Raw genomic sequence first — 23,410 nt, forward strand, 5'->3', positions numbered from 1 at the left:
TGATTAGCTTTATTCTAAGGGTTACACCATATAAATATAAATATATTTGCAATCAATATGATAAAAATGTCGTTTATAATAATACAAATAGTTCAAGTCTGTATTAAATCCCATAAGTTGATTGATTTTAGGGTATACACGCTTTTAATCCCTCACTTGCACTAAAACCAATCACTTATAGGTCAAAAGCCAAATGAGCATACATGAACATCATGTTTTCTTTAAGATAAATTTTAGTAAACAGATCAACTGTGGTGCATCCGCGGGTACTATTTCTATCTTCACTTTTATTCCTATCAAAGAGAGAAATATGAGTTGCAATTTTTCTCTTATTTTCTTGGATGAGTTTTGAATATTTTTCTCAAAAATCTCAGAGACAATTTGTGTATCAATTAGTCTTGCTAGCAAAAGATTAGTGAGTATTTTGACAGGTTGTCGAAGCCTGTGCAATAATAAAAATAAACTTAGTTGCCAATCGGAGTAATCAAAATCCAATTCTAAGTACTGGAGCAAGGACTCTAGGTGTGCAATGGATTACTTGATTCACCATATTCCCGAAGAGTTTGCTTAATCCGATATACCAAAATGGAATTACTTGTTCACAAGGAGTTACTGATTTGTAAACAGGGCAAGTAGGGTCGAATTCATAGGGATTGGAAATAATTCGTTTCTTACTAAAGTTGAAGTTAACAATGGGGAGATTTAGGGAAATTAACAATAAGTTATGCTAATCAAATAATGCAATTAAATAAAAATTAAATAACAAACTGCAGAAACTCAAATAATATTGGACGGCTCTAGTCAAGAAGCAACTTCAGAATTGGTTCTTCTAACTGATCATCGATGCAGGAATATTCCACATATAAACTGATAAACAAGTTATAATTGTCAAACAAACGATGACAATCAATTTCTCCGTAAATATCGATAGGTAAAGTACGACCGTTAGCTATTACCCTAATTGCAAAATAATCCTAGGTACGACCATAGAATTAAATTTTACAATTGCCTTAAGATTTAGAGAAACCCTGTTCTAACCAGACAACACGCTACGAGGATTGTCTACAAATTAGCCCGTATATTTCCCTGCCATAACCTTGATTATGCCAGTTGCCACTAATTTAGAACAATCAAATAATTACGGATTCAATTATTCTAATTGGCTCTAGGTTATTGAATTAATCTAACATCCAAGCCCGGGACAATTGAATAATGCAACAACCATAGAAAAATAAAGCAGGACATATACAAATACCATAAAATAATAGGAAAACTAAAATCGATTAGATCTCACAATTTAAGTTGAACCAAATCCTCCGTTGTTCTTTGATTAGAAAAAGAGATTTAGTTCATCCTCGTTGAGGAGAACCCACGCAAAATTGTAGAGAAAATTGTCGCGTCCATTATCTCCCCTTGAAAGGATTCAATTTGATGGAATCCGAATAATGTCCCCAATTACAAAGTCAAAAAATGACATACAAAGGAAAAGAATTCCTAGATAGGAATTGGTGAAAGACCCAAAAGCTAGTCTCCTAGTCTTAATTGACTTCCCTATTCTTAAAACTACCAACAAAAGAAAAAGGAGGATCCCAAGAAAATAGCTCCTAGTCTGCCTAATATCCAAGGACTAATTACAAAGAGTCCTGTTTCTTTATGATTTCCTCTGCCAACGCACCAAACGGCAATTAAAATAGGAAACTTTTGTCCTCCAACTGGAATCGGCTTGTAACTCTTTGCATATTTGTACATCTCATCCTTCACTTTTCAGGATTTTGTACTCCACCCCTGCAATTATGTCCAAATGCCAATTATAAGTACAATCCGACAATTAACAAAATATTTGGCACAAATAATGAGGGAAATCAATTAGAAAATGACTAAGAATTAACACCCTAACAATTCCTCCCACACCTAAATCATGCTTGTCCTCAAGCATGAAAACAACTAAACTCAAACAATGGCAGCTCTCACGTCATCTATTGCCAAGCTGTGCTTACACCAAAATCAAGGTTCAGTGGCTAAGTGTGAAGACACAATCCTCCCGGTTAGCTCCTGAAATCACAGACTCGTCCAATTCATGGCTAACTCATCTAGGAAATCAAAATATTAAACTAGCAACAATCAGCGATTGGTTCAACTGGCAACCAAAATCTCAACATTGAAGAACAAGGATTGGCAGGCCAATATGATCATAAGCTTACATATTTTTCACATTTGTTCTTTTTTTTTCTCTTTTTTTTTGTTTTTTAAGAAAATGAGTAAATGCTTAGTCCCAAGCCATTCAAGTCTTTTGAGGTGAGCTCTGACATTTTTAGATGAAAGAGTCCAATTACTCAACTTTTCACCGCTTCAGGACTACCTACTTATAGATATTGCCACTTTTTGACACGAGAGTCGACACTTGTGGTGAAAACTCCCGATTATTGGGTGATGACACTAGCGGAGTATAGCCATATGTTATTCACAACAAAACGCCAAAATATCAAACAATTAAAGAACATGGCCCACATCATCTCCTAAACATGGAGAACTAAGGTCAACAGTCAACCAATCCACACAACAGTTGCCAGCAAAATATTTATATTGCCTAAACAAGTTAACTACAATTTGTACAAAGTCATTAAACTCATGATATTCACCAAGACGACATGCTCTTACTTGCCACTGAAACCCAAATTATAGAATAAATCACATCTAGCAATAGAAGAATGAGTTTGCCAGGCAATTGTCGATCACCAAGATAAGCAGTACCAAAAACAGAAAATAAAGAGACACCAGTCGAACCCCCCACACCTTAATGGTACATTACCCTCAATGTAACAAATAAATAGCAAAAGCAAGAAGAAGGGTAACGGAACTTTCCTGAAGTCGGGGTCACAGCGGTGGGTAAGGCGGAAATGGCGCTTGATGAAGCGGCAACAAGCGCAAGAGGCGATGGCGGCGCTTGGCAGTCGTGTGTGAGGGAGGTGGTGAAGGGAAGAGGTGGCGGCGATAAGGAGGGTTTCGGCCAAAATAGAAAAGGGAGAAGGAGAAGCAGGAGAAAAAAGGAAGAAAAGGGAAAGAAAGAAAGAAAGAAAGGAAAGAAAGAAAAAAAGAAAAATAGTTTTTTGGGGTTTTCTTTCTCTTTTTTTTTTTGAAGTCAAAATTTAAAATTTGGTATTTGAAAATCGAAATTCTGAGTTGAACGGGAAATATTTTTAATTTTTAATTTTTTAATTTTTAAAATTAAAAAAAAATTTAGATCTTGGGTCGTCAAACATGGCATGGGCATGCCAATATTATAAAACATCCACTGACCTTGGGAGTCACTTTTTGCACTTTAACACGTGCCCTCCTCGGGTGGGCACGCCAAAATTCCACTTCCTGCCGACGTCGCGAGATGTTGAGATTTTACCAACATAGCGTGGGCACGCCAAGATTGGTAAACATCAACTGACCATGAGGTTCGGGTTTACACGATTAGTACATGCCCTCCTCGCGTGGGCACGTCAAGATTACCTGTTCTGATCATAGTGGAGGAAAATATCAATATCGACTATTACCCAAGTGAGAAACGACAAATTAAAAGAATTGAACAACAAAAAACAACAAAACCAAAATTTGGATTGCCTCCCAAAAAGCGCATTTCTTTAACGTCTTTGGCTAGACATTGTCATGTTTGTTCAGGGATGATAAAATCTTGAAGCTCGTTTTAGTGCTTCATCCTCTATATAATTTTGATAACCCTCGTAAATAGAATAATTTTTGAGCACACGAGCTACGGCCTTCCATGGACTAGTAGATGGAGCCAAACAAGCCAACGATAATCTGAATTCTCCATTCACTCCTCCATCACGCACATTTATTAGTCCAAGATATCTTGTCATCGTCATTCTTAATTTATTCCTGTCATGAAATTCAAAATTTTGGGTATAATAAAGTCAATCTCACTAACAGGAATTGAAAAATAAGAGTCAGGGGAATATTGATTAAGGAATGGAGGAGATGTCACCACATTTGGAGATTGTTCATTGGATTCATTCACTTGAACGAGTTGATGTTGAGGTCTCATTTCTTGCACTTCAACTTCCTTTTCAATTGCATCTTTGAATCCATTTTCTTGAGACTCTTGTAGATTCATGTCACTTGTCAGGATAATTACATCCTCATCTTCTTCAAGGTCAATGATGGTTTGAGAGAGTAATTCTTCACAAATTGGAGAAATCAATTTACTCATTGTAGATGCTAATTCACGCCTTCCATCTTCCGTCTCTTTAATCATCTTTTGTGTCTCCTGTTGAAATTGATATGTGTTAGTAGCTATTAATTCAACCATTTCTTCAAGAGACATACCTAACATGGATGATGACTGTTGTTGTTGATATTGATGTTGAAAATCGATTGGCTCTGGCGTATAATTAAAGTTGGAGTTGTCCCACCATTTTTTATCAAACCCATTTGAATAAAGGTCATGCCCCGTTTGAGATTGAGGTGAAAAATATCCAATCTTATTCAGATAGGCATTCAGGTGAAAAACTTACTTGACACGAACAAGATATATTTGAATTCTTCAACTAGCTCTGATATCAAGCTGATACGAACCCACCCGAAGGTATGAACTCGTATCCCACGTAGTCCCGGATCTAGACGAAAAAATCAAGTTGAAGTGCGGAAAAACACTTGACCCTTCTAAACCCTAGATTGCGAACCTTGAATTGAATCTCAACTCACAATCGAATGATTTAGTGAACCAATGTTAAAGGTAGAAGAATGCCACAACCAAGGTGCACACTTGATTGATAAGTTCAAATTGAATAACTTAAGAAACTCTCAAGTATTCAAGAAAAACTCTCTTGGACAAGAGAAGTGAATAAAACTCACAATTTTGATGTAAAAATCTGACTTCCTCTAAACGTTTAAGAGGTTAGGCTATTTATAGCCTCACATGACTTGAAAATCTAATGTGATTTGGAATCACTTATTTGGCTAAGACACCAACTAAGTTTCAGCCTCTTGTAGACTATTTTTGGATGAATATTTCAGCAATCAAATTGATAATTAAAACCCTAACTAATGCTACTAATGAAACGACATAACTTCTAAGGGAATAACTTAACTAAATTAATTTGTTTCTAACTCCTCATATTTTTGAATGGGGATTCGGATCTTCATGCTCTCATCATCCTCCTTGTACTAGTTTTCTAGAAAGCACGCGCGCGTGCACCTCTTTTTTTTTTTTTTTACAAAACAACATTTTTTCATTTTCATTTTTTTCTTTTTCAGTTTTTTCCTACAAAACCAAGCAAACAAAAAATGATTTTGTTGAAATAATTTTTTCAGTCATTTTTCTCTCTTTTTCTCTTTTTTTTTGAAAGATAACAACAATAATGAAAAATAAAATAAAATAACTAAAAATAAAATAGAAAATAAAAATGAGTGAATTAGCAAAATTTTTTATGTCTACTGGGAATACAACATAATGAGTACGGGAGACTAAAATTCGTGATTCAATTTTCTTTCTTATAGAGGGGTAATAGCGTGTTAAGTCTAAAAAGTCATACTCGCTCATTTCCCATATTCAAAAGGTGACTCTTCTAATCTATGCAAACAAATGGACTAACCTATTTTCTAATTATCTAAATGAAAATGCAAGTCTAAATGTCATGTTTTGTGCACATAGGGATATGGGAGATAATATAAAAGGAAATATCATGCAGGATGAGAAAAAGATCCTAAAATAAAATTATACATGAAATGCAATAAATGTCATGCAATATGTGATTCTAGTGCATAAACGGCCCTGAGGGTTTAACATTGGACTAACCCATGTCTATAAGTCCTCACTAGTGTTAGACTAGCACGGTGACGTAGGGAGAAGTTACAACTAGCGTTGGACTAGTGTGGTGACATCATGCATAAATAAATAAATAAAAGCATATAAAAGCAAATAAACATATAAAATACATAAAGCATATAACACATAAGTATGATATTTAAATGTAAAATCCTAGGAAATCGGAAAAACACATAAGCATGCAAGCACACAAGCAAATAAGACCTAATTGTTATATTTAAGGAACGTAACTACAATCTAAGATGGGGATATTTGGAAATAATAAACTTATCTATTACATTTATCTATCTAAATACATTTTCTTGAGCAAAAGGGGAAGACCTATCTATTACAAATTGACATTTAAATGCCACCCAAATAACATTAAAATTAAATAAATGAAAGTTTAAAATAAAATAAATAAAATGAGTAAATAAAAGAAAAAGTACTTAAAACATACGATCACACATAAAAACACATAGGAGCACGTACAAAAGAGATAAAAAATAATAGAATATACCTCCCTTGAAATAGTGGCTAAACGAGGTAAAGTTTACCCCCTTTTTACTCCAAAATCAACAAAATGGTCAGTATACCAATTTAATTAACAATCGAAGAATAAGAACCAAAAATTGAATCTAATAATTCAGCATTCTAAACAAGGCACAAAGAATTAAGTAATCAAGAGAAATTTCTGAAAATATAAAAGAGAAAAAATTTTACAGACTAAAATGCAAAAATTAAAAAGTTTTTAGGGCAATAGTGCAAATTTATTAAACATTAGGGGGCAAAGTGCAATTTCTGCAAAAATGATTTTTACTAGTATATTTTTCATGACACAATCAGATTTACACTAATTAATTATCCCAAAACAATTTTAAAGCTTTTACACAAAACCATTCACATTAATTCCTAAAATTGCAAAAAAATTGAAAACCTAAACTAATTCATGTTATTTAAGCCCCAATTTTACATAAAAGAACAAAATTAACCCAGTCAAAAGCATGCATATAACATATAAAAGGGAATCAAGGCTTTGAAGGAAAGAAATTTATCCATTTTTAACAATTTTGGGCCTAGTGTAATTATGCAAAATTTGAGGGGCCGAATTGCAATTTTTTGACTTCAAACAAGGCCAGGCCGATTCATGAACATTTGAGCCTTCATTTATGCAGGAAATCAAACGAAGAAAGGATGAAAAAGAAAACTTACACGCTTATGGAGAAATCATTCTTATTAACAAAATAAAATCACAAGTTTTGGCATGCAAAGAAATGACCATGTAGCCTATATATTCAAACATTACAAACCCAATCACAGAATCAGGAAACATAGGCTTAGCTTCATAAACTACTAGGCTGCAAAAAGAGAAAACATCCCCCAACTTCATAGTTTTCCATGTCAACTCCCTAATTTTGGCGTTTTCTTAACTCAAACAAGACTTATAAGGCCATGAAACCACCATTACCAAATCAGCATAACCAGGGAGCAAGGAGAACAAACAAAAACAAGGACCCCGAAACTTTTTCAAAAGGCAAGACATAAAGCTTTTGTTTAATGGATTCAAACTTGCATGCAATGTGTTAAATCAACCAAGAGAAAGAGCTATGGTTACCTACGGATGCTTGTGGACTCGAACAAACGTGAGAAATCTCCAGAAAATGCACGCCAGTTCTTGAAACGAAGCAAAGGAGATCCCGTCGCAGAGATTCAAGTGCTGATGAACTCATGATTTTGAGCCTTGATTCAATGGATCTAGGGATGTATTTTCAAAAAATTTTCAAGACAAAAGTTGTTCCCCTACAATTATAGATTGTGCAGAAACAAAGATTTCGCAAAATGGAGGTCAAATGAATTAAGAAAATCAGAAGAACAGGGTTGGTTCGTCAGCCCTGTTTTCGTTTTCTGCAGAAAAGTTCTTCAAAGAGGCAAGTTTGGGTTTGGATTTGAGGAGTTTTTAATGGTACCTCGCTTGTTCGACAGTTTTTCCAGAAAATTTTTGTTTTGCCAAAATTTTTTTCCCCAACCTGTTCCTCTGTTTTCTTGATTTTTTTGCTGCTATTGCCGCTTGTCTCTCATTCCCCTTTCTAAAAGTCGCATTCTTTGCTATTTAAATGAGACCAAAAAACCCTAAAACCTAAGATGAATGGTTGAGATTCTAAAGAAAATGGTTTATATGACTTGCTTTGATGCATTTGATGATTTTGCCAGCTGTTTTTTGGCTAGGATTTTGGGGTAGTGAGGTGTCCTTTGTACTATCAAGCTTGGGGCAAAAGAAAAGAAGGAAAAATCATCCAATTTTTTGGGGAAAATGCCGGTTTTCATCCCCAAACTTTGGGGTAAGGACACATTTCTTCCCTCAACTTTTGGGCACGACACATTTGATGTCCGAATTAATAATTTTTTACCAATGTCATTCTCAAATGGCAATTTAGTCAATTTTTAACGGAACTGGTCACGTGAAAATCACATAACCGTTAAGTAAACTTAAATCACATTTTTAACAAAACCTGCTAGTTTTCCATAAAAAGTTTGTATGTTATGGACAATTTAATATTTTTTTTAACTTTCACATATTCAATTTATGTTAAATACAAAACATACTAGTTTTTCTTTGGACGCTATTTAACCAATTTTTCCTATAAAGAGCTGGTATGTTTCCCATAAAGAGTTGGTACAAAACATACTACAAAATCTGTCAGTTTTCCATAAAGAGCTAGTATGTTATGGGCAATTTATTTTTTTTTTTAACTTTCACATATTTAATTTATGTTAAATACAAAACATACTAATTTTCCTTTGGGCGCTATTTAATCAATTTTTCCTATAAAGAACTGGTATGTTTCCCATAAAGAGCTGGTACAAAACATACTACAAAACCTGCCAGTTTCCCATAAAGAACTGGTATGTTATGGGTAATTTATATTTTTTTTAACTTTCACATATTTAATTTATATTAAATACAAAACATACTAGTTTTCCTTTGGGTGCTATTTAACCAATTTTTCCTATAAAGAACTGGTACAAAATATACTACAAAACCTGCCAGTTTTTCATAAAGAGCTAATATGTTATGGGCAATTTATTTATTTTTTAACTTTCACATATTTAATTTATGTTAAATACAAAATATACTAGTTCAATGGATAAAAATATGTTATGAATAACTCAAAGTTTATACTTTTAATAGTTCAATGGATAAAAATATGTTATGAACAATTGAAGGGCCAAATTTTTACTATTCAAATAGTTCAATGCCTGTTTAAATAATTTGCTCTTATATAAATAGTAAAAGCATGCAAAGTATATGTAATTTTTAAATTTTGAGGGGAGTTTTTTTGTAACTATTAAAAATCTCAAGGGATGTTTGTGAAAATTATCCCTTTTCATTTTACATGCTGATTATTTCTTTTCTTGCCTATTTTTCATTTTATCCTTATTTTTAGCTTTTTTCCCCCCTTACGTACGGGACACAAGTGTTTATTGATGGATGCTTAGTCAAAATTGCCAAAAGTTGACTGATAGCATGCAGGAAACTGACAGGTTTTGTTAAAAATGTGATTTAAGTTTACTTAACGGTCATGTGATTTTCATGTGACCAGTTCCATTAAAAATTGGCTAAATTGCCTTTTGAGGATGACATTGGTAAAAAAATATTAATTCAGACATCAAATGTATCGTGCCCAAAAGTTGAGGGATGAAATATGTCCTTACCCCAAAGTTTGGGGATGAAAACCGGTGTTTTCCCCAAATTTTTGTTGAAAAAAAGTTCCGGCTGTGTTTTTTTTTATGGGAAAAATCCATTTTTCATCCCTAAACTTTAACACAAAGACATATTTAGTCCCCAAACTTTTCAACAGAACACATTGAGTACCTGAATTACTGATTTTTTGCCACATTTAGTCAAAAAACGGAAAATTACTCAATTTGAACGGAGAAAACCATGTGAGACTCACGTGGTCGTTAACAAAAACACAATTATCCGTAAAAAAACGTTGGTAGAACCCACTTTTTTACTCTCTCTCTGCCAGGGTTGCTTTTCTCCTCCAAGCTTCCCCCTTTCCAAATACAAAGTTATACAACAACAGAGAGTAAATCCCTTTATTGCTTGACTAAATACAACATTGGCAATTGAAAGCCAGAAAAAAGGGCAGGAGAGCAGAGGCCGGCAATCAATTAGGATTTGATGCTTGCATCGATTGTAGTCAGTACAGCGCCCATTAGCAGCATTAACTTGGACTATGCAATTGCTGTATTGAGCCGCACTACAAACTGGCTTCCTCTAAAGAGCTTTGTACCCAATTGTATTTTGCTGCTGGGATTGCAGCCATCTCCCAGGTGTAGCATAGGGCCTGAGAACCTCACCTTCAGATTCCATGCTGCCTTCCAAGAAGCACGTGGAAAAGGTACCATTGCACGGTAAACCAACACCCTTTATTGGGGAAGAAACTGAAGCCCCTGTCAAGTTGCTCCATAGGATGAGGAACAAAATGAGGAAAGGAAGACCAGTATTCTTCTTCCTCTTGAAGCTGAAGCTCATGATGTCTGTCGTTATTAATTCCCTTATGCTATCTTCTTCTTCCTCTTTTTTTTCCCCCTCACTTTCTTCAATCAAGAATCTCTGGAGGTTATCAGCAAAGCAGAGACATGGGGCTATAGGAGGCCTGAAGGGGGTATTTAATTCACTAATTTCTATTTGCTACTAAAATCAAACTATGTGATTGCAGAAGTCGTAGGATGTGCACGGACAGCAGTACTGCTAGTGATAGTGATTTTTTGAAAAAGTAATGATCAGGAAGTTTTTGTTAACGGCCATGTGAGTTTCACGTGGTTTTCTCAGTCCAAATTGTGTAATTTCCCGTTTTTTGACTAAATGTGACAAAAAATCGTTAATTTAAGTACTCAATGTGTTCTGTTGAAAAGTTTGGGAACTAAACGTGTCTTCGTGTTCAAGTTTAGGGATGAAAAGTGGATTTTTCCCTTTTTTTTTTTTTAGTTGTACTATTGTTGGTTCTGGGTTGCGTTTTGGAAGAAGAAGAAAGGCGTGCGTGCAAGAAACTAATTTTTTTTTTAAAAAAAAAGACATGGGCCAATGGGCCTTTCTTTTGTTTCTTTTGTTTTTCAGACTTTTTGGTGGGTTTTGCCTTGGGCTTTTTGGGAGTTTTTGCTTGGGTTTTGGGGGGAATTTTTTTTGGTTGAATTAGAAAGGAAATTTCTACTATTTTTCTTCTAAATTTGAAAATCCCATTTTTCTTTTCTTTTCTTTTCTTCCTACAAAAATAAAATGGAATGATTATTTAAATAATGATATAAATAAAGACACAATAAAACTTAAAAATTTTGTTGAAAAAAAATTTGATGTCTACAGCATTGGTTAGGATAACCAGTAACCAAACTTCAATCCATAATTGTTAAGTCATTTACTAATAATTCAAGTTAAAAGGACCATTGTACATTTTATTTTTCAAACTTATAAACTTATCCACCCATCCCCAACTCCCGCTTATCTTTTTCATTTCCTACATTTGTCGCTACTAAATTCATTTATTTTACTGCTATTTTTTTTTTTTGTCTTTTTTCAAAACTTCTTTTCATTTTTCATAAGCTCCAATCACTTCATCGCTCTACTAATTATTTTGTTTTTAATTTTTAAAACTTAAATGTTTGGTTATGGAGTAACTTATCATTCTTATTAAAAATAAATTGATAGTTTTCAAGAAATACAGAAATCGAAAATAAATGTTCAGAATATTCAGTAATTTATATCTAATGTATTTTCATTTCCTATTTTGTTCGTAATTTTTTAGAGTTGGAGAATTAAATACTCTTATTGATCTGGAAAAATAATACTCCCTCCCTTTTTTTATAACTGACGTTTAAGGTTTTGCACACCAATTAAGAAAAGTTTTTCATTGTTTAAATCTATACACTACTTTCCTTTTGTACCCTCATTAATTGTCCAATTCACTCATATTTTCTCTCACTAGAGTATTAAATGGTGCTGTTTTACTAGGCCAAAAGCAATGCAAACTAACTTCCACCAATTATGAAAAGAGAGATAAAAGGGTAAAATTGTGAAAAAATAATTAATGCTGCATGGGGATAATAAAATGACAGATAAAAGTACTTAAGAGCAAATTTCTTAGACGTCAGTTATAAAAAAAAGGGAGGGAGTATATTGCTTGATTTGTTAATCTAATTTCTTTTTTCTAATGAGAAAGTTAGATCACCCTATACCCGATCCTATCCTATAAGTGACTTGGTCACTGATTAAGATATGGAATACAATTTTGCTGAATCCATACATGCGATTCTAATTAATTAATGGAATTTTAATATACCATATTTAAAGCCTCTCCCTCCATGTCACGAATTCTTAGAGCAAGAAGCTTTGACGTGTCGGTGACAACAGGCATCAACCATCGTCGTCAACATTTCATCATCGCCTCTATCCATCTCTATATATCTTCCCATATCCGTTTTTTCTTTCTTCAGCATCTCCCCTCGGACCCCTCTCCAATTTTCAAACTCTTGTCTCTTAGTTCCCATTCCACCACCACAAACAAAAATTCTGAACCGCCTCCTTCACCGAAGATGTCTTACGACTATCTCTTCAAATATATCATCATCGGAGACACTGGTATATTAATTTACTTGTACTACTATTATCAACTCCTTGTTAGTTTTTTTTTTTTTTTTTTTTTTTTGCTCTGAAAAACCCTAACTTTTTTGTTGTCTGAAAAATTTTCAGGAGTGGGGAAATCATGTTTGTTGTTGCAATTCACGGACAAGAGGTTTCAGCCGGTGCACGATCTTACTATAGGAGTGGAATTTGGTGCCCGAATGGTTACCATTGATGGCAGGCCTATAAAGCTCCAGATTTGGGATACTGTATGTAAGCAATTCCATTTCTTTTATTTCTTCTTGTTTTTGCTTTCATCTTTTATTGTCACGCCTTAATCCTATGGTTTTCAATTTGCTTTTTTTCTTTCTTTTTTTTTTTGTGGAATATGTTGTTTTAGTTAATACTGAATATGGTAGTTTTAATTGGCAAGTAAATTTCTATCATTTTGAGGCTTAAATGATTTATTAATCGTAGTTGTGTTTTTCTAATTGGTATTGATGCTAATGCTTGTTTTGCAACTGACAATTCTATGACTAAAATTGGATAATATGTTGCATTTCTTGACAATCATAGTAATAGTGCTAGCATGTGTTTGTCAGAAAAACCCAAAAAAAAAAGGCATGTATTTGTTACGGTAAACCATTGTTGGTAGGAAAAGAATATGCTACACTTTTGAAACCCAATGCGTGATTTCCCTTGCCAATTAGGGAAAAGGATGAAGGGCATTAGATAGGAACAATGCACCTGGCGAAAGGACAGAAAAAGATCCTGCTGTTATTTTGATTGGTAGACGGATGGGATGCTTTTAGTAGGTATGATTAGTCTGATTTGTTGACTTTACCATATGGACTTGATTCTCCTTTATTCTGTGAAAATATTTGTGGTGCAATCGTAATATCATTGGCCAATAGAGAAAGTTTTGAACTGAACACTATAGATATGATATCCATGACTTCCAAGGATGATTTTAAGAAACATACCACTTTTGGCATTTTTCCTTTGTTAGTAATTGCAGTAGTGTTTGTTTCTACTAGATAAGATTGGATAATTCCTTGATATCGTGCTAAAGTAATGCATTCTTTCTTGTTCCTTTTTGTTATCTAGCTTGTCCATTTTCATGTGTTCGAATCCACTTTTGAATTTCTGAGTATATCCTTGTTCATTTGTCTCTCTATCATCATTGTAGATTCTCAGTTTTCACTAGTTGGTTCATAGCTATAAGTGAATTTTACATCTGCATTGGCCTTCTCATTTGACCAAGTACTTCTTGATTTATTTCAGGCAGGGCAAGAGTCATTTAGGTCCATCACCAGATCATACTACAGAGGAGCTGCAGGTGCGCTGCTGGTTTACGATATTACTAGGTAAGCTAATGTATATGCCTCTGGAACATTTTTGTGAATACTTTGCCTGAGTTAGTTTCCATCTGTTTATTACCTTCTTCAGTTTCTCATTTGTTATCATTAACTTACCTGCTGGTTTTCTACCATCATAAGGTTGGAGGATTATTTCATATTCTTCTTTGACTTTTTTGAATGAAGTCTACAAAATGGAATGAGGAACTTTTCTGCGTTTAATAGTTAATATTTAAATGCAGTTATGTATGCTACTTTGATGTCTAGACCAAGTTTCATTTTGAGCAGATAGCCTTAAATAGAGGTATGAAAAAGGATAAATAGATCATTAATGGTTCCATTATGAAAGTTCACGGAGAAAAAATATTCAATCCACCCACACCCACCCAATCAGTAAATGTCTTTTTTTTTTTTTGGGTGTGTGGGGAGTGTTCTTCCTTCTCCCTTTTCCTTCACAATGCTGAAACAGCCACAATCTGCTGCCAAACTCCAGCCTAGGCCACATCAAAGCCTCACCCACCACATAAAATTGACACTTATGCTGCTAGAGTTGTCTTAAAATCTAAGACTCTATTTCAGCTACAAAACTATGAAAACCTTGTTGAATAGTGCAGCTTCAGGCGACCTTGAGCACCCTCCCCCAACCAATTCTTGATGAAAGTAAACAAAATATTAATGCTAGAACCCTCCTTTCAGCATCTAAAAGAACATGCAACCCTCAATTTCGCATACAACAGTACATGTTGCATGAATTGAATGCTGTTTTCCTGATCAGTACACATACAAATACCTAAGAACAGAGACCTATACAGATTAATACCTTTTCACTGTTAATTCCAAATGATGGATAAAAGGAAATGGATAAGATGATGGGGATAAAGAGAGAATGCAACTGTTTTGGAGCATCATCTTCAACTGATAAAAGAGTTGTAGTATTCTACAATTTTGTATCTTTTGGCACATGATCAAAGCCTCTCATCACTGTAGGAGAGAGACATTTAATCACCTGGCTAGCTGGCTGGAGGATGCTAAGCAGCATGCAAATCCTAATATGACTATCATGCTCATTGGTAACAAGAGTGACCTGGCGCACCGCAGAGCTGTTAGTAAAGAGGAGGGTGAACAATTTGCAAAAGAAAATGGTCTATTGTTTCTGGAGGCTTCTGCAAGAACTGCTCAAAATGTTGAAGAGGTGATAATTTTCTACCAAAATCTTTCCTTGAGCACTTTCATCATGTTTTCAAGAACTGGAAATTAATTTTCTAAGAGAAGTTTCCTTTTAGCTTGACCCTGTAGATGAATTCTTGCAGGCATTCATAAAGACTGCTGCAAAGATCCTTCAGAAGATTCAGGAAGGTGTGTTTGATGTATCGAATGAGGTGAGCACCATTTCATCAACTTAATTTTGTACTACCCTCTATGGGATTACACATTTGAAACTTCTGCTTAAGTATATTTAACTCTGAAGCTGGGTTAAGATTCATATGTGGTAGCCACCAGGTAACATGCCTGTAATGCTAGTGTTGCTGAGAAAATATATAACCTACAAAGTACGGTTTCACTTGCATTTGTAGTAGGGATTATTTCTTAAGTTGCCTATTTCTTCAAGGATTTTGCACATCTTCAAGGGTTCATGTATAGATCATTTCTAATGAAGAGTGGTGTCGCTCATTTCTACTGAAGGGAGTAGAGATTATCATAATATTAGTTTGAATTGATTCCATTTAATTTCCCTTAAATTGGAATAGCTGCACTGTCCATCTCTCTGCCTCTCTAGGTACTTGTTAAATTGTGAAATTTGTGTGATTGCAGTCATCTGGCATCAAGGTGGGGTATGGACGTCCGCAAGGTGCAGCAGATGGATCTGTTGTCCAGAGGGGTGGATGCTGCAACTGATTGCAATATTTATGTTGTTGGGCTTTAACTTGATCCGTTATGAAATATTTGCGGAATCTTTGCGAACATGAAATGTATAGATCGGATTCTGGATGTTTAATGGCATAACTCTTACCTGTATTATAATCTTATGAAAGTTTATTGAGCGTTAGAACTATCTTTTAGCACCAAAAAAGTAGAAACGTGGCTTACCTATGTGGAAAGTGTTTCGACTTCGACTAACTGGAATTGGAGAGTATTTTGCATTCGTAGCTTTAATTGGTGGGAGAGAACTATATTTGTCAGATATGGTTTCTGTACGGTACCGGCGTCTTGACAAATGGTAACATTTTTCTCTTTGGGAGTCAAACGACCTTAGTACGGAGTCCATATACTCAACTGTATAATTTGCCCAAGGAATTAACAACTTTATACGTACATTGTTGCAGGAATTCATATCAATCACCATTCAGTATGCACCATTAATTTTGAGAATTCTTTTAGTCTATACCATGGATTGACCGTAGCAATCTAACAATCACCTATCGCTATCAGTGATGAAGCACGTGCCATGCGTCGAAGGGTAACAGGAGCACGTTTGCTCTGAATTAAGTTGGGCTCTAGCTCTGGTGGGAGAGTAAAAGCGTTGAAGATACATGTAATCCAAAGCAGCTCAACACTTTAAACTCTGCTAGCACCAAAAATACACAATTAACTCTGCTCGTCCATTTCTAGTAATAACTGCAGAATTCATCACAGCTTAATGTATATGGTGTTATAAAGACAACTTACTTGTCCAGCTGTAGCACAAAAATGAAATTCCTTACAGATATGACGCACTTTCCAGACCCAAAAGAGAGGCAATTGGAATTCTTGTACTCACCCTCGTAAACATAGGTTAACTAAAGCAGTAAAATACAGTGCAATATCAAGGTTTTGCTAACCATTGAGAAGAACTTGATCACTAACTAAAAGAATGGCAAATCAACAACTACAGTTCGTGCAAAAATTTTAAATCTCTTCCCCTGGCTACGTGCATCTGGCTTGGATTATGAAGTACCACCAAATATCTGCAGTTGATGTGGCAAAAGTTAGGTCGAAATCAAGCAAAAAGCAAGAAAGACTCTCAAAGTATAAGGCACTTACTCCAGCCAAGATATCCTTAGACAATCGAGGCTTGCTTTCTTCAGTGTTGGTTGCAACTGGTTTTTTCTGGGGAAATTGCCGAATTAATTTTGGCCCAAAATGGGTATCAGAGATCTCAGAATTTGCTCCTGATTCTTGCTGAACCTTTTGCTTCTGCAGATGCAAAACAAGTGTTATTGTGGATTTCAATCCCTTCAAGTTTATATAAGATATCAATTACATAAGAAATTTTAGCAGTCAGTGAACTTTTAATCACGTGTTTCCAAAACCTAAAAACCTTACTCTTGGGTAATTTACTGTCACTTAAGTCACGTTGAAGATAGAACTATGCAGAAGCAGAACTAGGTCATGCAGGTTAATGTGCAAGAATGTGTGGAATATGCCTGTCCACAGAGAGAGAGAAGATGGGGGGAAGATAGATAGAGAGAGAGAGAGAGAGAGCGAAAGAGGGGAGGGGGCAGAGAGAGAGAGAGAGGAGGGGGAAAGAGAGAGTTGATGAGAATTTATTTTCCACAAGACCAGCTCATTACCATTAAAGAATTGTCAAACACATAGCATAATCAACTATGCTCTTAAAAGATATTATTAGCAAATGGTAATCAATCTATCCCTATGAGTACCTAATTATGCTATAGCTAGAGAAATGGTTCACCTTCTTCATGCGCTCTTCTATAGAGCTTAAAGCAATGGATTGATCAACTTTTGACAGATAGAAATCTCGCTCTCTTTTAGCAGCAGATATTTCCAATGCCAGTTTTTGCTCTCGGATTGCATTCTTGTATGCTGCAATAAAGGAACATCCAACTCAAATAAATGTGCACAAGTACCACATAAGAAAAAGGTTAGTTCAGAATAAGTTAAATACCAATTTCTTCAGTAAGATCGTCCCATTTGAATTTACTCAAGTATTTGATATTCCAGAGATCATAATAGAATGCTGACCTTTTCCTCCCACCTATACATCAACAAATAGCAAAGAAATGAACTAAAATCACACAGGATTTTCACTATGTACCGAGAAAGAAATTTGAGGTGAATATAGAACTTAGTGCAATCTAAGTGATTGTGTTCAAGTTGCAACCAATTCTACACAAACGTATGTTCAATTCACAAAAGGAATTTATGCCCATTAGATGTAGTAGATACGCTGAAATTTGATATTTATAAACGAAATTTTCAGGGTAATAGAACACAAACCTATTTGTTCTCCATTTAACATCCTTGCCACCCTCTTTGCAACACTCTTTTTAGTGAACTCAACCCACCTGTACATATGGAGTAATGAAAAATTCAAAAAGGGAAAAAAAATGTATGCAGCAGACTCATGCAATATCAGTTGCAGAACTTTCATAATCTGCATAGAAGTTGTATGCTCATTCATTTTATATATAGTTCATCTTTTACTTGCTATATCTGGTTAAACTCAAGATTCAGACATCATCGTATGTAATGTTGATGAAAAGAAATTCAATATATCAACCATACCCTTCCGAAAATTCTTGTCCTCGAAATCCACCAGCCTGCTTGCGCTGGACTCTAGCAGCAGGATCTGCAAAGTGAATTTTTAGTTATAAGAAGCAGCACCCATAAACTACTCCAAAATCTTCAGATTGTCAAAGCAATCACAAAGCATGAGTTCTAGTATCAAACTAAATGGTTACACTAATCCACATTTAGAAGAACAATAACAAGTGGCAATTTGTTGCTTTCAAACCAAAAGGTATTTGAATTACTAATGAACAAGCAAACCGAAAAAGAAAAACAGTCACTAACTTTCAGGTGTGAGATAAATTCTTTGAATTTCTCCATGCTGAGAGAGGATCTGTCTAAGTTTTAGAGGATCCATATGTGGAGGTATCCTGCTCAAATAGCAAATCCCACGCTTTTCAGCCTTCTTAGCCTCATATTGTAATCGCTTCTTCCGTTTGTTTTTCCATTTAGCTCCCTTCACCCCATTTGACTTTGGATCCTCTTCATTTAAGAAGTTGGTTTTATCTATCTCTTGTTCTTCTTCAGACATTCTAATTGCAAACGTGAAATATCTGCAAGTGACAGTAAAACAAACGATTCAGCTGCTAAAACAGTCACCAACTTATTAAGCTACTGCAATCAACCATTGCCTTTTACCTAATGATATTAATTCTGTTGACCAGCTAGGACCAAGATATTTCAACTTAACTAGATGTATCTTCAAAAGTAGTCTATTATGATGGAAAATTTCTGTTTGTGCCATTTCTTTCTTTATTTTTTCCCGTTTGTGACATTTCATCGAACATAAAGTCCACAAAACAGTAATGATATCAAGCTTTTTGACTCGCTTTGACGAAAAAAACAGATCAAAGGTGATGTTTTGGGAAGATTCAAAGGCAAGCAAGTAGCTATCAGCTGGAGTAAATGAGGCATAAAATCCATGATTCATCAATACAAATACAACTAAAAGTTTCCACATTCTACCTCCCACAGTTAGCATCTTTAACACCCCTAAAAATCAGATTCACCACAAAGAAGAATAGAGAAGAAAAAAGGGAAATTCCCACTTGCTGGATTGCTTGACATGAAACTTTCAAATTCAGCAATTACCCACCAATGGTAGGTGCCCACAAGAGCAGAAAATATGGATGATTCTAATTCCTCGGATCATAGTTCCTAAGTGTGCTGCAAAAGTACCCAAACTAACCAAAATTCCCCACAAAATTTCAAAACTCAGCAAAACATGAGCTGAGCCACCAAATTGAGAGACAAACAATTATCTCAAACAGCCACAATATCCCAACTACCACAAGCTCAATTCAGAAACCAATGCCAAGATCTATCCAGAAATTCCTTTTCCCCACAAATATCACTAATTACTAACTAAAGAAAGCTGCTTTAAACAAGAACATGTCAGAAAAATATGTTCCTGGTTCAGAAATGGACCATAGTCCAGCAGAATTACAAGTGTTTGAACAGGATATAGAAGAATGAAGTTGAAAACTCTTGTCACTAACCTGACCCAGCAAAGATGACCTCAATACCACCATTAAAATGCAATCCCAGAGGCTGGAGCCTTTTACAGCAAATTGCAACAGCTCTTTCCAGGCTGTCATTTTAAACAGAGGAAAGAGCAAAAGAATTGAACCCACAAGCAAAACCTCTGAACCTTATACCACACACGACACACTCAAAAAACAAGTTTTCTAGACATTTATCCTACACATTAACATGTCATTAACCAGCGGCCAGCCTGCTCACACAATAGTCATACATTCGGCAAATGAAAGAAAAAGGCTTTAAAATATAAACATACTCCACAATACATAATAAGTTACGTCTCATAAATTAACAAGGTCCAAATAATGAGCTAATCTAGATTTAGAAACATAAATCTTCAAAGCTTTGGCAAGTCGAATTGTTTGATTGTCTTGGCTTCCTACAAAAAGCATAGAGGTAAAAACACAAAAAAAGTTACATAACTTCCCAATACGGTGAACAAGGGGGACTTGAGGGATTAAAATGCAACAAAGCAGGGACCTAATTAAGGGACTTATGATGGTGTTGGAGGCAAATATGAAGCTCAGGAAAAGACAGGACCAAATCACTAAACAAAAAGAAAACGGAGGGACTGAAATTGCAATTTTGGACAAGTGATCATCTTCTCCAACGAGCAAATATCAATTACCATTCAGCAAGACAGCAACCAGAAATCTGGCTTCAATTTCTAACCATTCCAACAAACAATGAGACTCACAACACTCCCTCTCATAACATCAATTCGAATTCACTCGACCGGAAGCATAAGGAGCAGAAAAATGTAAGACATCAACACACCAAAAATTCTTAGATGCGAGGAAGTGAACTGGCCGACTTGGCCAGTATTTTTCATGTGCAAAAATGCAGACCAATCACCCTTCAACTAAAACTTTCAATCAAGCATTTTGTCGAACAGTAAATGGGCATTAAAAATTTGCCGGATTCTCACTCAAATTAAAGCAATAACTAGCCCAAAAATGATCAGAAACCAAGACATTCAGCTCAATCAACGTATGCGGCATGTATATTCAAAAGCATGAGGCCAATCTTTCTAACGGGTAAAAGGTGGAATTTTTCCCCAAGGCCTTAACTTTTAAAGGCTGCACAACTGGAGAGAGCTTCTTGTGTATAAAATACAAAGCTTATGTTATATCACACCTAATCTAAACTACTACAACAGTTAGAGTTTGCAATTGGAAGCTCAGATTTCGTCCCCTTATCAATTCAGGATAACAAGTTTCCTAGTCGATCTTGGCCCATTTTAATGCCAGAGACACAGAGCCAAAAACAGAGGAGCACTTACCTAAGTGAGCCAGAGATGAGCAGTGATGAACCAGCGATGAACTAGTGAGATCTTGGTGCTTCGTCTTCGACACTCGGCAGCGATGAACCAGCACGGCAGGACACAGCCGACAGGAGACGTACAGCGCGGCGGACTGGCGGAGGCCGGAGAGGCAGAGAGCAGCTTCGATTTGGGACTTGGGACTTGGGACTTGTTAAGGCGATGGCGATGGCGATGGCGATGGCGATGGCGATGGAGTCTCACAGATGCGGCGAGCAACGGGGTCGGCGACGAACGGAGTGAGGGTGTAGATTGGCAAAGTGAATTTTTTTGCTAGGCTTCGAACAGAGAAGAAAGTCGCACAGTCGGCACAGAGAACTGAGAGAAGGAAGAAAGTCTTTTCTTCCTTTTTTTTTTAGACATTTTTTCTTTTTAGTGTTTTTTACAATTATGTTATTACTTTTTTGTCATTATAGGATTTTATTATAAAGAAGGTAATATTGTAAATTTCATATAACCTATACCCATAATAGTCATTTTATAATTATAATAAATATATATTATTTAAATTATAAATATTTTATTTAATTAACTCTGGCTCGTCGAGCTACTCGACGAGCCACGAGCTCGGAAAATCGGACTCGATACTCGACTCGATTTGGAGTCGAGTTACTCGAAACTCGACTCGACTCGATTTGGAGTCGAGTCGAGTTGTTGACCGAGCTACGAGTAGCTCGGCTCACCAACAATCCTACCTCAGGCAGTGAATAAGGTCTCTAAATTCCAAATCTTTTCAGAAAGTAGATGAATAAGTAGTTTCCTAAAACCAGTGAGATAGAAAGCTGTGAAAAGGAGTCATTTGGTGGATAATTGAATACTCTTAGAGGGCATGGGAATCGGTAGTCATGGGACGAAGAGTAAAATTTCCTCCCCACTAAAATCTAGTGCTGCGGTGCGGTGCCTACTTCAAGTCTAGATATATCAACGGAGTGACCACATTGCTATAGTAAATGGATTATAAATTGCTATAGTAAAAAATCAATCAAAACCTAGTATAAACTGAAACCATGTCAATGCGACCTTCAAGTATGACCACCAATTGATAAATTCAAAACCAATAAGTTAACAGAAATAGAGTGAAAAGTTCACCTTTCAAAACCACCAAAAGTTCACCGTGCTTTTCTGGTGAAGAAATTCAGCTATGACAATGGCGATGGCGGCAGGAGATTAACTGAAAAACTGCACAACTGTGCACAACTTGTTTATTACCACAAATTAAACTTGCAATTACTGATAATCAAATTTTGATCTGATTTTGCCAAATACAAAAATCAATATGGATGTTAATGAAAATTTTCATTCAAACCGTCAAAACATTAGAAATTTTAACAAAGTAAAGGGGAAAAAAAGAGTGGAGCAAAAATTTGAAGAAATTGAAAGACATACCTCGACTTGAACACCCTCAAGTAGCAATAAAATATATGGGAAAATCGGACAAAAACTAATCCTTGTGGTCTCAGTGGTGGGTGTTCACTAGCGGCGAACGAAAGGTTTTTAGATGGTGGGTGTCTACTATATGTTCGTTTGGGAGTGGATGATTTGGAGAGAAAAGAAAGGGAAAGAAGAGAAAGTGAACATTTCCTTCGTTGGTTAGTTTTAATTAGGAAAGAATAGGAGAGAAACTGAAGGATTTAAGAGGATAAATAGTAAGTAAAATTTTTTCTCCCAAATTGGAGAGAAAGTTGGAGAAAACTTATGAAAGTTTTTTAAAATATTTATTTTATCCTTAAAAATGTCTTGAACAAAAATTTAATAATTTTTATATCCAAAATCATTTCATTAATTCTCAAAACTCCCAAACAACATAACAATTCCTTTTCTTTTCTTCTCTTCTCTCGTAACTTAAAGTTTTCCCCCCCGCCTTCTCTTTTCTATCCTAAACTCCCAAAGTTAAGTGGTGGGTGTTTACTAGTGGCGAACGAAAGGTTCTTAGATGGAGGGAGATAGCAGGATGGAGAGAGCATCAAGTACCATTGGACAAGACATTCTTGGAGAAGAAATTCAACTAAGCCAATTCTTTCAACCTAATTGGTGAAGTCCCAAGATGTTTTGTATGTGCGTATGTCCCTTTTTTTTTTTTTTTTGTGAAAAGCAAAATTTATGAGTTGATTGGAAAGGAAGAGGAGATTCAGGATAGGGAAGTATTTAATTGTTAATTTATGAGTTGATTGTTAATCAAGCAGAGTCCAGTTGAGTATTTGATTCTCGAATTCGGCTGTCTTTATTAAGTCAGACTCGAGCTCGTT

General features: G+C 35.4%; 2 protein-coding genes across 5 annotated transcripts; one reads left to right on the forward strand and one right to left on the reverse strand.

Annotated features, from left to right (window-relative positions):
- Nucleotides 1-12,195: 12,195 nt before the first annotated feature.
- On the forward strand, nt 12,196-15,845 carry LOC113714310 (ras-related protein RABB1b). The gene is made up of 6 exons (XM_027238097.2): nt 12,196-12,452; nt 12,564-12,703; nt 13,719-13,801; nt 14,780-14,984; nt 15,103-15,171; nt 15,605-15,845. Exons 1-6 carry the CDS (start codon nt 12,407-12,409, stop codon nt 15,686-15,688), a joined length of 627 nt encoding a protein of 208 aa, XP_027093898.1. The 5' UTR covers nt 12,196-12,406; the 3' UTR covers nt 15,689-15,845.
- Nucleotides 15,846-16,395: 550 nt separating this feature from the next.
- Nucleotides 16,396-22,781, reverse strand: LOC113714311 (pre-rRNA-processing protein esf2-like). Of its 4 annotated transcripts, none has more exons than XM_072068227.1 (11): nt 22,551-22,781; nt 22,254-22,343; nt 21,126-21,442; nt 19,801-19,892; nt 18,587-18,855; nt 18,299-18,362; nt 18,011-18,078; nt 17,679-17,768; nt 17,466-17,596; nt 16,814-16,966; nt 16,396-16,737 (listed from the first exon to the last, which is right to left on the reverse strand). In XM_072068227.1, the coding sequence occupies exons 5-11, from the start codon at nt 18,831-18,833 to the stop codon at nt 16,717-16,719; spliced, it is 774 nt and encodes a 257-aa protein (XP_071924328.1). In that variant the 5' UTR covers nt 18,834-18,855; nt 19,801-19,892; nt 21,126-21,442; nt 22,254-22,343; nt 22,551-22,781; the 3' UTR covers nt 16,396-16,716. The 4 variants fall into 4 exon arrangements, with proteins under 4 accessions (XP_071924328.1, XP_071924327.1, XP_071924326.1 ...); XM_072068226.1 differs by having other exon boundaries at nt 22,254-22,351; XM_072068225.1 differs by lacking the exons at nt 22,254-22,343; nt 22,551-22,781 and having other exon boundaries at nt 21,126-21,700.
- Between the last annotated feature and the right edge of the window lie 629 nt (nt 22,782-23,410).

This window comes from Coffea arabica, chromosome 10c, assembly GCF_036785885.1.
Source record: "Coffea arabica cultivar ET-39 chromosome 10c, Coffea Arabica ET-39 HiFi, whole genome shotgun sequence".
NCBI lineage: Eukaryota > Viridiplantae > Streptophyta > Magnoliopsida > Gentianales > Rubiaceae > Coffea > Coffea arabica.